The sequence below is a fragment of the Dendrobates tinctorius genome, unplaced genomic scaffold (genome assembly GCF_039654945.1).
Source record: "Dendrobates tinctorius isolate UK_male_01 unplaced genomic scaffold, ASM3965494v1 ptg000159l, whole genome shotgun sequence".
NCBI lineage: Eukaryota > Metazoa > Chordata > Amphibia > Anura > Dendrobatidae > Dendrobates > Dendrobates tinctorius.
Window position 1 is genome coordinate 6,906,581 of NW_027361826.1, and position 13,440 is coordinate 6,920,020.

The 13,440-nt window shown below is 42.2% G+C and overlaps 1 protein-coding gene across 1 annotated transcript in view; it reads right to left on the reverse strand.

Annotated features, from left to right (window-relative positions):
- FAM227A (family with sequence similarity 227 member A) overlaps positions 1-13,440 on the reverse strand; it is a 100,230-nt gene that overhangs the window by 23,024 nt on the left and 63,766 nt on the right. The window contains exon 11 of the mRNA XM_073549461.1: positions 6,775-6,884. Coding sequence (XP_073405562.1) covers positions 6,775-6,884 — 110 coding nt within the window. The remainder of the gene's footprint in view (positions 1-6,774; positions 6,885-13,440) is intronic.

Genomic DNA, 13,440 nt, shown 5'->3' on the forward strand with positions numbered 1-13,440 from the left:
CCGACATTGCCATTTCTGTGTGTGGTTCCACTATTACTCCCCAGCAACATGCCCATTGTCTTGGGGTCATACTTGACTCCGAGCTTTCCTTTGCCCCCCACATTCGATCACTGGCTCGCTCTTGTCATCTGCACCTCAAAAACATCTCTAGAATTCGACCTTTTCTTACTTTTGACTCTGCAAAAACGCTTATTGTTTCTCTTATTCATTCTCATCTCGACTATTGTAACTCTCTTCTAATCGGTCTCCCTCTTACCAAACTCTCCCCTCTCCAATCTGTCTTGAATGCTGCAGCCAGGATCATATTCCTCACCAATCGTTACACCGATGCCTCTACCTTGTGCCAGTCATTACACTGGCTACCCATCCACTCCAGAATTCAGTATAAACTTATTACCCTCACCTACAAAGCCCTCCATGGCTCAGCACCACCATACATCTCCTCCCTTGTTTGAGTATACCCTCCATTCTGCTGATGACCTGAGGTTAGCATCCTCAATAATCAGAACCTACCACTCCCGTCTCCAAGACTTTACACGTGCTGCACCAATTCTTTGGAATGCATTTCCCAGGTCAATACGATTAGTCCCAATCCCCACAATTTTAAGAGTGCCCTGAAAACACAATTATTCAGACTGACCTATCGCCTCAACACATTAACCTAATCTATCCCTGTGTGGCACAGCCAAAAGTTTTACCATAACCAGGTTCCCCCATCATGTTCCCACTTGCTTTATGTATCCATTAGCCCTCTGCCAGGCACACTTTACTCATTAACCCTTTAGCACACTCAGGACGCTAATAGTCACATGGGCAATGTGCAATACTGTTTCCTTTGCAGATACTCAGCAGTAACAAACAATGGCTTTTGTCTACTGAGGCATGTTGAACCCTGCAGTGATTATTTTGCATGTCAATACCTCTTTATATTTACATCTAATTTACATCTACATTTTTCCATAGCCACACGGGCAACGTGCAATATTGCCTTTTTTGCAAAACCTAGTAGTAACAAGCAATGTGTTTATTGTCATCTACTATGGTGCACTGACTCTGGCAGGAATTATTACTATTACTTTTGCATGCAAGAATCATTTTTATATTCAAATCTACAGGGTTATTCATGTGTGTGTATTATTATTATTATTATTTTTTACATCATTGTATATTGTTTTGCCGCAGCCTATCCCCCTTTTTTTGGAGGCCATTTGCCCTGTCTTTTTAAGTTCTCCTTTTAATAATATTTAATAAAGAATCATTTTTTAACAATCAATATTTTCTCTTAGTTTCACTTTTTTTCCACATGATATACCTTCTTGTGGAATATGTTGAGCTCAGTATTGAAGTGACTTTGCCTTTCTGAAAAAGGACTATGAGATTTGCTAGTGTGAAACTAGCCTAAGGTAGTCAAGGCGCAAACATAAGATGAAAAATATATGGTGGCCACCTGCCTGTTAGCTCCGCAGGGCTGATGGATTTTCCAGTTAGGGGACTCTGTAGCACTATATTTTAATGAGATTCTGGCTATTTATTCAGCATCTACTCTCCTGAATACAGAGTTCTGTTACATTTGAGTGTGCTGCCTGATTCATAGGGGTCTGTTTACACATAAGAGATAAGTATATATTTTGCATCTTATATTTGCGCCTTGACTACCTTAGCCAGTATAATTGTATTCAGAATTGCTACCATGCTTGATGGTTTATTGTAACCTATGTAAATTATTGTAAAATTGCTGTTACATTGGATATATCACCGGCTGGTCTATTTTAGACCTAATGTCTATTGTCATGGCTCCTTTTCTTGTAGAAGGGGAAGGGATACATGCGTGTTTTTAATTACCGTATGTTTTAACTCCATTTTGTCAAAGTTTTTCCTTTTTACATATTACAAGTGGTGTGCATATTTCACAGTGGTCTTTTCCCTTTTTCTGCTTACATCACACAGGTCTTGTCAGCACACAGTTGTGCGGGCTCTGCAAGGGGGAGATAAGGTGAACATCCTCCCACCCACTCAATGGATGTCCACATAAAAGACAGCGCATTTATGCAACTTAGCTTAATCCTCACAACACATAGTGTGCTGGAGGAAAATATTCTGGGTTTCACTTCACTGACGCCATTAAGCGTAGTGACACATGTCTCCCCTCCACTACTTTGTCACAACCTACACTGGCAATTTTGATCCAACACTCGGATGAAAATCGGGCATGTTTTCACGATTTTGCATGGACCACTCGATCTGACAAAAAAAAATCAGATTTGTGAAGAGCCCTATAGACTATCATAGGAACGAGTAACGGTATGTTGTGGAAAATCATCCACAAGTGGTCTGACCTAAAGATTAATAAAAAAAAAAAAAGCAGGGAGGAACAAATATCAGGTGAAATCAAATACAAAAGGTTTATTAAATATACATATAAAAATTGGTACATGATTACTAGCACTATCATTACTAGCCCCGGGTCTATTGAGTCATCTTCACAACTGAACGTATTGGGGTCCTCTCTTGAGCACGAAATAACAGATATCAATATGGAATTGTTGATCAGCTATAGTTAAACTCTGTTGATGCTACCATATTTTACCGTAATTATGATCTTTAGGATTTTATTGTTTATATAGATACATGTGATAAAATCACATTTAAGATGCGAGGATCTCTACTTAGACCTATTTAGATCTATCATATGCTAAACTGTGAATTTATGTACTATATATATCAATAACGGTTACTTCGATCTGACTGATATGGATATATCCTGTGGTATGTCTGTTAGCTATTTTCTAGTTTAATTGCCCCTATATATTTAAAGGAAAAATTAATAATGAGGTTTGACCCCTTGCATGGATTCCTGCTTTCCTTTGCGCTCCATTCCCATTATGATGTTTAATAAGCCCTTAACAGGCGGAATGATTGACTGTAGAAGACTGCAGAAGAAATTTTTGAACCCCTCTCTATAATCTTTGAAAATTCTTGGAGAACAGGAGAAGTGCCAGAAGACTGGAGAAGAGCAAATGTTGTTCCTATCTTCAAAAAGGGGAAGAAGGTGGACCCAGGTAACTATAGGCCGGTGAGTCTGACTTCTATACCAGGAAAGATCTTTGAACAAATTATTAAACAACATGTATGTCAATACCTGGATAAGAATGAAGTGATTAAACAGAGTCAGCATGGGTTTGTAACTAATAAGTCATGTCAGACTAACTTAATTTCCTTCTATGACGGTATCACTGATTGGGTAGATCAAGGAAATGCTGTAGATATAGTATATCTTGACTTCAGCAAAGCATTTGACAAAGTCTCTCATACAATCCTTATTGAAAAAATGATTAAGTATGGAATGGACAAGGCAACTGTTAGGTGGATTCATAACTGGCTTAGTGATCGGACCCAAAGAGTGGTCGTAAATGGCTGCACATCCAGTTGGAAGAATGTCTCAAGTGGGGTACCACAGGGCTCTGTCCTGGGCCCTGTATTGTTCAACATCTTTATCAACGATTTAGATGAAGGAATTGAGGGTAAACTGATTAAATTTGCTGATGACACAAAGCTAGGAGGGATAGCTAATACTAGAGAAGAGAGAGAGAGGATTCAAAAAGATTTAAATAAACTGGAGAAGTGGGCAGCAACTAACAGAATGGTTTTTAACAGGGAGAAATGCAAAGTACTACATCTGGGCAATAAAAATGGAAAAAGCATATATAGAATGGGAGGAATAGGGCTAAGTGACAGCACATGTGATAAAGACTTGGGTATACTAATAGATCACAGACTGAATATGAGTCAACAGTGTGATGCAGCAGCAAAAAAGGCAAATGCAATTCTAGGATGTATTAACAGAAGCATACAGTCTAGATCACGTGAAGTCATTATTTCCCTCTACTCCTCTTTGGTCAGACCTCATCTGGAATATTGTGTCCAGTTTTGGGCACCACATTTTAAAAAAGACATCAACAAACTGGAGCAAGTTCAGAAAAGAGCGACCAGAATGGTGACCGGTCTGCAAACCCTGTCTTATGAGGAAAGGTTGCAGGATTTGGGAATGTTTAGTTTGCAAAAGAGAAGACTGAGAGGAGACTTAATAGCTGTCTACAAATATCTAAAGGGCTGTCACATTGTAGAAGGATCAACTTTATTCTCATTTGCACAAGGAAAGACTAGAAGCAATGGGATGAAACTGAATGGGAGGAGACACAGATTAGATATTAGAAAAAACTTTTTGACAGTTAGAGTGATCAATGAGTGGAACAGGCTGCCACGAGAAGTGGTGAGTTCTCCTTCAATGGAAGTCTTCAAACAGAGGCTGGACAGACATCTGACTGGGATGATTTAGCGAATCCTGCTTTGAGCAGGGGGTTGGACCAGATGGCCCAGGAGGTCCCTTCCAACTCTACGATTCTATGATTCTATGTATTCACCCCTTTCTATAGACAGCATAGACGCACTCCTGCCATGCGCTGCCGGGGAGGTCGGCTCCACCACGTCTGATTGCCGTGGTGATGGGGGGAATGATCATCTGATCCTTCCTCCCATCACATGTGATGCCACCCGCTGATGTTGTCAACGGGCGCAGCATCACGCCAGTGAAGGCACTGACTCACTGTGGTTACACTCAGTTACGTATTGCTGACACTTTGGAGATACGTACTATTATTGACTGTGGAACCCATCGGCATAATGAATGGACGAGGTAATGATATCATCTGAACATATGACTGTGGCAGTGACCCTCTCTGCTGACGTGTCTTCAGCTTGATTAGCTGCAACTGCGCTATCATGGAGGATCGTTCTCACAGCTGCTGCTTTTTGTTGGATCTATTTTCATCTGCCCAGTTTTAAATTATCCGCGCCTCTTGATGAAGCCAGACGGTGAAACGTGCGTCGAGGTGCAGCTAGCACATTACTGTGTTAATTCCTGTTACAGTCCCATTGTAAATAATGGCCTCAAGGATTTATCTATGTTGCTCTGCACTACTGCGCCTTTAGCTTTTTATAGTATACATGACCAGCACTTTATATTATGATCATCCTGATACTGTTTGGAACGGCGGAACGCACTAAATAAAAAATAATAAAGTGCGTACGCCGCTCGGGGTCCACCGTGCAGTAGGTGTTACACCGCTGCTAGGTAATGACAGACGAGCAATATGGCGGTATAATGCACACGGGTTAGACTTCACCCGAAGTGCGCAAAGCGAGCTATGTTCACACACAGAGGCGCCACAACATAAACATACGAAAACGCTGAGCCTGTTAGTGTCACAGGCCACAGGGAAATGCACACACAGTATTTGGTCACAGGAGCAGGACACAAGGCAGAGGAGCTGCGTCCGTCTAGACCTACCGTGTGTGCGGCATCGCTACTGCGGACGCCAAGGAGGGCTGCAACTGCAGCGTGGCGTAGGGCACGGCCGCTAGTCGACAAAGCTAGGAGGCAGGCGCAATGTCGGATGCTAGAGTAGAGGTGCGGTGTGCACAGTGGCCTAAGGCTTGCCACTGACTGGCGCTGACTGCTGCACTAATTCCCTATCCACATGCGTAATATCAGAGGGAAGGGGTTTCAATTGAGTCAGTCACCAGTCATACATCCGTCATCATTCACACATGTAGCTTGAAAAGTCTATACTAGCGCATGGCCAAACGGTCATGCGCGCTTTTTATAGCCGTGTGGGACCTTCCAGATCTCTGAGATGGACCAATGAGATCTGGAGCAGGACCTGGGCACATGACTCCCGATCTCCAATGGGAGAGCGCCTCGTGAGCATGCCCAGTAGGAGCACAGAGGAACTTAGTCTCTGGAGCGGTCTGCTGCAAAGTAATCTTCTCTGCAGTAGATAGACAGCAGGAGACCGCAGAATGTGAGGCTCTGGATTCCTGCAGAGCAGACTCAGAAACCAGACGCCTAACAGATACTTTGATAAACCTATGTCATATACAAGTTCTATAGGAATGAAATGACAATAGGTTGCAGGTTGTGAATGGTAGCAATGGTGATTATTATGGTACACACTGTGGCTATTTATTTGTACTGTTATACTCCTTTCTTAGTGCTGCATTGTGTCTGAGTGGCTTTATATTGCTGCTCAGTCTCCATCATATGGGATCTGCCCTGCATTTCACTTAGAGTTTGGATTGTATTCTTTGGGACACATTTTTGGTTCAATTATATTGGCTCTTATTTGGACTGCTATTGTTTGACCATTAGTTACTATATATGTTGGTTTCTAAATAGTCACACAGGATGCTTGCCCACTTAGTGGCCAACCTGACAACTGTTTTGGAATTATTCTCTATGCGTTGAGAACCAGCATAGGTTTCAACACATCTTTGTATTGTTATTCTCAGTGCTTTTTAGCCGACTTTATTATACCAATTTTTATATGTATATTTAATAAACCTATTGTATTTGATTTCACCTTATATTTGTTCATCCCTGATTTTTTTTTTTTAATTAATCTCTGAGTCAGACTACTTGTGGATAATTTTCCGCAATATACTGTTACTGTGAGATTATTCGTTTAGGTGCTTTGATCTTTAAAATTCGTATCGGATGTAATGGGAGTTTATACACACTTTTGAGTTTTTTTAGGCTTTTATCATAGGAATGAGTTCTGTCCATGAAAAACATAGTAATCGATTCATACGTGAAAAACGGATGTCTGAATGTACCCTAACACTAAGAGAATATATACATGACAGTTATTGTAAATTAGTAGTGGTTTATGCAGTAAAAACTTGACTTTATATGTAACTTTTTTTTGTTCAACAAACCTTTCTAGATGGTTTAATTACAGAACACTTTCTGGATCTAAAACCTAAGGTGGATGAAAATCCATTGAGCTCTTCTGCATTTGATAAACTAAACCAAAGGGCATCTGAGTCTATAAATGTGGGAAAAAAACATAAAAGATGAAAAAAAAATGGTTGAAAGAAACTCTTTATGGGATACATTTCAAATTGCAATCAGTTTTGAAAACATTTTATAAAGCGTTTATAAGAGCAGGTTTAGGGTGGTCTTTTTGCCACAAATAGTTCAGAATTGAAGCCACAATAAAATTGTGCAAAAAAAATTGTCACAACCTGCTTAGACGAATATACTTCAAAGGAAAATTGTAAAAAAACAGAATCTCATTTTACCTAAAGTAAGGTACACTTTGTGTTTTACCCTATGGTTAGTGGCTCTGTCGGGGCCTGGAAATTGGCATTCAGACATTTGCGCTGATGGGGCCATTGACTGTAATGGACACATTTTGTCCCAGTGCACTAGACCAGTATTTCTCAACTCCAGTCTTCAAGGCCCCCCAACAGGTCATGATTTGTGCTTAATACTATAAAGAGAAATTGTGGTCATTTCTGATGTCTTGCTAATAATTTCATCACCTGTGCAATACTAAAGAAATCCTGAACACATGACCTGTTGGGGGCCCTTGAAGACTGGAGTTGAGAATCACTTTTCTAGGCTATGCCAAGAACCCAGTAAGACAAAAGCCAAGCACATAGTTGGCATACTTGGATGGATAGAACAATGTTTTATGAGGTCATTTTCACCAATGGTTTGTGCATCATATGATTCCATGAAATCACAATTTTTCATTATTTTATGTACGATTTCTTTAAAAAGTAGAACAAACTAAATATTGAAAATCCTGAAAAACATTAGTCATATAATCATAAGGCTGGTTTCACACTTGCGTTTTTTTGCGCTGCGTTTTTGCGCATACGTGCGCATGCGATTTTTTCCTATATTTAACATGGATGCGCATTGGTATGCGTTTGTATGCGTTTTTTGTGCACTGCGTTTTTTTCCAGTGTGCGTCCATAATTTCCAGACGCTACATGTTGCATTTTTTGGTCCGCCCAACCGCTTTAAAAGAACGCATGCGCACGTTTTGCGCAAAAAATTAACATTAGAGTCTATGGGTGCGCATGCATGCGCATTGGCATGCGCACATATGCGTTTTTTGCGCATGCGTTTTTTAGGTGTCCATTGGTTAGACAAGATATAAAAAACCCCAACTACAAAAACTTCATGTCTGTATAAAAGTAGGTGTCTGCCAGAACTGTACCACAACTATAGAGACAGCCTGGAGAGCAGACTGCAAAAGAAGACACGATTTTCAATTCCAGCTGCAGTGGCAAGAATGTGAGTATTATTACATCTAATGTATGCCTGTCCTTTTAAATTGTATATGTACTAATTCTTTGTATTATTTTTTCATGCAGTATGTCTTCGGAATATTCACCATCCCAGCAGGAACTGACGCAAGCAGAACGAGGTGATTATTTTCGTGCGTTTGGTAAGTATATCTGCTGCTTCTCAAAATATCTAACATTTTTGGGTTTTTTTTTCAGACATTGTCATCTTCAGCGGACGCGACTAGCGAGGGCGAACAGCATGAGCAGCCAAGCCAAGTCCCGGTGGTGATATGGAATGTAAGTATCAAATGATTTGTTGTGTCCTTTATTTTTTATCTTCTATCTTTCCTCTTTTCTGGATCTTTTTTTAACTTTTTATTCACACAAAATTCAAATATTCTAATGAATGTTTTTTCTCTAGGTTCCACAACGGGATGAAGACGTCTACCTGGATAATGAGCACCTTATCCGCTTGGTCCAGGAGCGTGCCCCGTTGTGGGACAGCCGTGACCAGCTGTACAAAGACAATGTGGTGACCCGGCGGCTATGGAATGAGGTGGCCGCAGCATTGATGGATGGCTGGGACAGCGCCCCTGCAACCTCCAAAAAGGCGTTTAGTAAGTATTTCCCTGCTCTGTTATGCCGCAGTGACTATTGTCCTTGATGGCACTGTTGGGTTTCCTGCTAGATATATTCTAGCAGGAAACCCAACAGTGTCATCTGGCTCAACAGTGACTGCTTTGGGTATTGTATTGCTGTATTGTACCGCATTGACTCTTGTCCGTGATGGCACTGTTGGGTTTCCTGCTAGATATATTCTAGCAGGAAACCCAACAGTGTCATCTGGCTCAACAGTGACTACTTTGGGTATTGTATTGCTGTATTGTGCCGCATTGACTCTTGTTCGTGATGGCACTGTTGGGTTTAATGGTAGCATATATCGTGCATCATACATAATTCTTAAATGTTGTTTTTCCAACAGTGAACAAAGTCCGAGCACGTTGGCGCTCGATCAAGGACCGCTTCAACGCTGATGTTCGTGCTGAGGGGCAGGGTCGCAGTGGTTCAGAGGAAAGGACCAGAACAAAATACCAGTACGATCAAGCTTTGCAGTTCCTAAGACCGGTCCTTGCCACCAGAGTGTAAGTATTATAATTTTTTGCTTTTTATTTTTATTAATCTGTGTTTTTCTACTCCACAGCTGATGCTTCTTGTAAATGCATGATAGGAATGTTTTTCCTTTCTTCCACAGCACCTGGAGCAGCACCCTGTAACCTGCCCCTGGAGCGGTCCTTCATCGGACGACCTCGGACCCGTCTCAGCCATCCGACAGCCAGGAAGCACCTTGCATGTCTGCAACACGGACAGCTGCTGACCAGGAAGCTGGTCAATCAGGTGTTTCCCTGTCCCAGGTCTCTGCCACTGGTTATGCGGGCACTACCCGCCAGCGGCAGAGGGCCTTGGACAGGAATGTCTTGCCCGAGTTTATGCATTTGAGCGAGGCCTTTAATGCCAGCCTCAAGTCGCTATCAGACAGAGTGGAAAGCGGTTTTTCACTCATGGAACGTGGTTTTAACCACATGGAACACCGCTTCCACTCTGTCGCACAGCACCTTGACCGTCTGGAGGCCGACCTCAACAGACCAGCGCACCATTTTTTCAGTAAAATTGAAAAGGGCATGGCGGAACACCTTAGTCCTGAGCATCAGCTGAGTATGCTGCAGGCCTGCAACAATGCTTTCTTGCAGGCTATGCAGCAGAATCGGTATGGGCAGCAGTCAGTGGTGTCATTTCCAACTGTGCCACCATTGACTCGCTTCACCTCACTATCGACTTGTGTTGCATACCACTGCACAGACACCTCTATTCAAAGCCAGGACACCCACCGTTACACCACCACAAGTCTGAGTGCTGCTGGTCACTTAACCGACACCACCATGGCAAGCGCTGCTCCTGTCTGGAGCACCACCGCCACCCCCATGCATGCTTGGAGCACAGCCACCGTGACCACTTCTTAAACATGGAACTGCCCTGCCGCCAACACTATAACATGTACTAGCCCTGCCACCACCACTCCGCAAACCTGGACCATCACTGCCGCCACAAGTCCTCCTGCAAGGATGAGCACTGCCACCGCCACCACAGAGCATCAGCAGCAGCCACAGCAGCAGACGGGGGACCCACATTCCTTATTTGCCCAAAGTTCCAGGCGGGGTCAACAATCAAGGCGGGCATTGGGCCCAAGGAGGTCCAGGCAGGTTTAAGGAGAAAAAAAACAGTTAGGACCACTGTCACTGAACCTCTGTCCTCTCCTCCTAGTGTGTCTAGCTCCATTCCCATCACTGGCCTCCCTTCCCCCGCAAGTTTTGTTGCCCTAGAACACCTTCATCCACTATAAGCTGTTCATCTTCACTGCACACCCCCAACTTGCAACCATCTGCCACCAAACGCAGAAAAAAATAGTTTGTTATAATTCTTTGGTTAAAAATAAATTTAAATTTCTGGTTTACCATAATAACGTTTGATTAATATTTTTTGCGCCACCTACACACACTGCACCGTACACACAATGCGCCTTAAACTTTGCAAGGTGTCATAAAAAGTGTTTTGAGGATGGGCTGTTTTTACGATCCTCATTTCACTTATTTTGATACTAAGCCAGGGGGATTATAGATATAGCTTGTACCGTAATTAACAACATACTCTTACTAAGTGTGTGTTGAATCAACTGATGGGTAAAATACACATCATATGGCCAATACCCAGGCCTAGTATTATAACTATTTATCAATCATGGGCAGGTGAATACACATATGATGTTTAACCTGCAGCGTCGCTTACGTACCAATATATTTCACGCAGACTAGCGATGCTGCAGTTTAACTCGTATGTTTATTTACCTGTCCAGGTGTGAGAACATCATGAATTCACAGGTATACATGGGAAGTTGTTTATTTTATTGGTGTGTAAAAAGACATAGTGCACTCGGTACAGGTATCAAAACAGGTTTTTTATTAACATACACACACGAAAACATTTTTACACCATTTCATCTTGCCAGTGCACCCGTCCTACATCAGAGATAAAGTAGGCCGCAAATTGGTCCCTCATTTGGCCAACTTCAACGGATGACCTGAGAGGGTGTTGAGTGAATTCAGGCAATGGGTTAGGAGCAGCATCATCGAATTCAAAGGTCAGGTGCTCTTTAGCCATCACAAAATTATGTAGAACCACACACGCCTTAACCACCTCATCCACTGTTTCAAGTTTAAGATTAATGGCTGTGCCGAGAATTCGCCATGTGGAGACAAGAATCCCAAAAGCACACTCTACAGTTCTTCTGGCCCTGGTCAGCCTGTAATTAAAGATTTTTTTGGTGTGGTCCAAGTCACGGCTGGAGTAGGGTTTCAGTAGGTTTGCACACATTTGAAAAGCCTCATCCCCAACCATTACAAAGGGCAGTGGTGGAGCTTCGATGTGGGGAAGAGGCCGTGGCATAGGGAAATTAAATTGGTTGCCATACAACCTCCGGCCCATGTCTGAGTTTTTAAAAGCCTGGGAGTCATTACCACGGCCAAATGCTCCAATGTCCACTGCTGCAAACATACATCCGGCATCCGCAATGGCCATGAGTACTGTTGAAACGTACTTTTTGTAGTTATAGTACTCCGATCCAGTTCTTTTGGGTTTGATGATCCGTATGTGTTTACCATCAACAGCTCCCAAACAGTTGGGGAAATTGCAGACTGTCCAGAATTTGTCAGCAATTTCAATCCACTTTTCAGCGGTGGGCAGCGGCATAAATTCTGGACAAAGAACGTTTCAGAGAGCCCGGCAGGTGTTCGCAACAATTCCAGACAAGGTGGAGATTCCAATACGGTACTTGAAGTGTAGCGAAGATAGGGTCTCTTCAGTCGCCAGGAATCTGTGAAACAGAGAAAGAAGTAAAATTAATATTTCTGTATATGGTTTTTCAAAACAATAAAATAAAAAATTAGTACATTCAAGAAAAATAATTAGGCTAGGTTTTGATTAGTACATGTCACAAAAAAAAAAAGGAGACACCTCCCCTTGTTTTTAAATATTACGTACCGTAATGTCACCAGGAGCCGTTCCGCAGGAGGAATCGCACGACGGAGCTGTATGTCCTGTCTCCAGATGGATTCTTGGACACGAGCCAGCAAATCCCTGAAGCTTTCTTGGGACATCCAGATATAATCTGTAAATTTATCTGGGTTTGCCTGTAGCTCGCTGTAGAGGGTGTGGTACACCCCACGGCTTTCCCGGAGTTCAACAATCAGATGAATCCACAAACGCCGCCGCTGCCGTCTTCGCTGTCTCTCTCTTTTCTTTGGTTCATGGCAAGCAACTGCATATGCCCTAGCCATCGCGATGTCCAAATCCAAGTTGAAGTGAAAGCTCTTCCAGCGGAGATCCATGTTGACATGAGAAAAATCAAGCAAACGTGAAGAATACGGCTGTAGACAGGGTCTATATATTACCATTCCACACCGCCACTGATGTCCCATTGGTGGTGTGTGTTGTAAGATTATCTTGATTTTTTTTGGTGACGACAAACAATGTGCAAAAAAACGCAAATGCATTGAAAACGCATGCAAACGCATACAAACGCTGCGTTTTTTTGCTTAATGCGCACAAAAATGCTGCAAAAAACCCGCAGAATTTGTATGCGTTTTTTAAATGCGTTTGTGTGCGCAAAAAACGCAGCGCAAAAAAAACGCAAGTGTGAAGGTAGCCTAACAAAGGTAAACATAACCACAAGCTAAAGAACATAAATATATATTACTAAATAGGTACTGGATAAAATGTTTATTCCCATTTTCATCGATGGCTATTATCAGATAGAACTTGTAAAAAGAAGCACTTTACAATTTAGGCTATGTTCACACTGGGCATTTTTGCTCCGTTTTTTAATGCTAATTTTCAGCTGCTTTTACAATACCAGCAAAGCCTATGAGATTTCAGAAATCTCGTGCACACACATTGTTTTTTTGTCATCAGTATTTTGTGCTTTTCATTATTTTTTGGACATGGAGCATGTCACTTTTTTCAGCATTTTTTCAGCGTTTTTCACCCACTGACTTGAATGGGTGGTGAAAGAAATGCTGCAAAAATGAAGGTATCATTTTTTGCAGTGTTTTTGCTGCAGAAAAGTCAAGTAGAGCAGGATGTCACCACACTGCTACCGATTCATCTAGATGGCAGGCTGCATGGTTGCATGTTGTGACTATACAAGCTGTCATCCAGCAGAGAGACTGAGCAGCGTCTCGCGGTGAACTC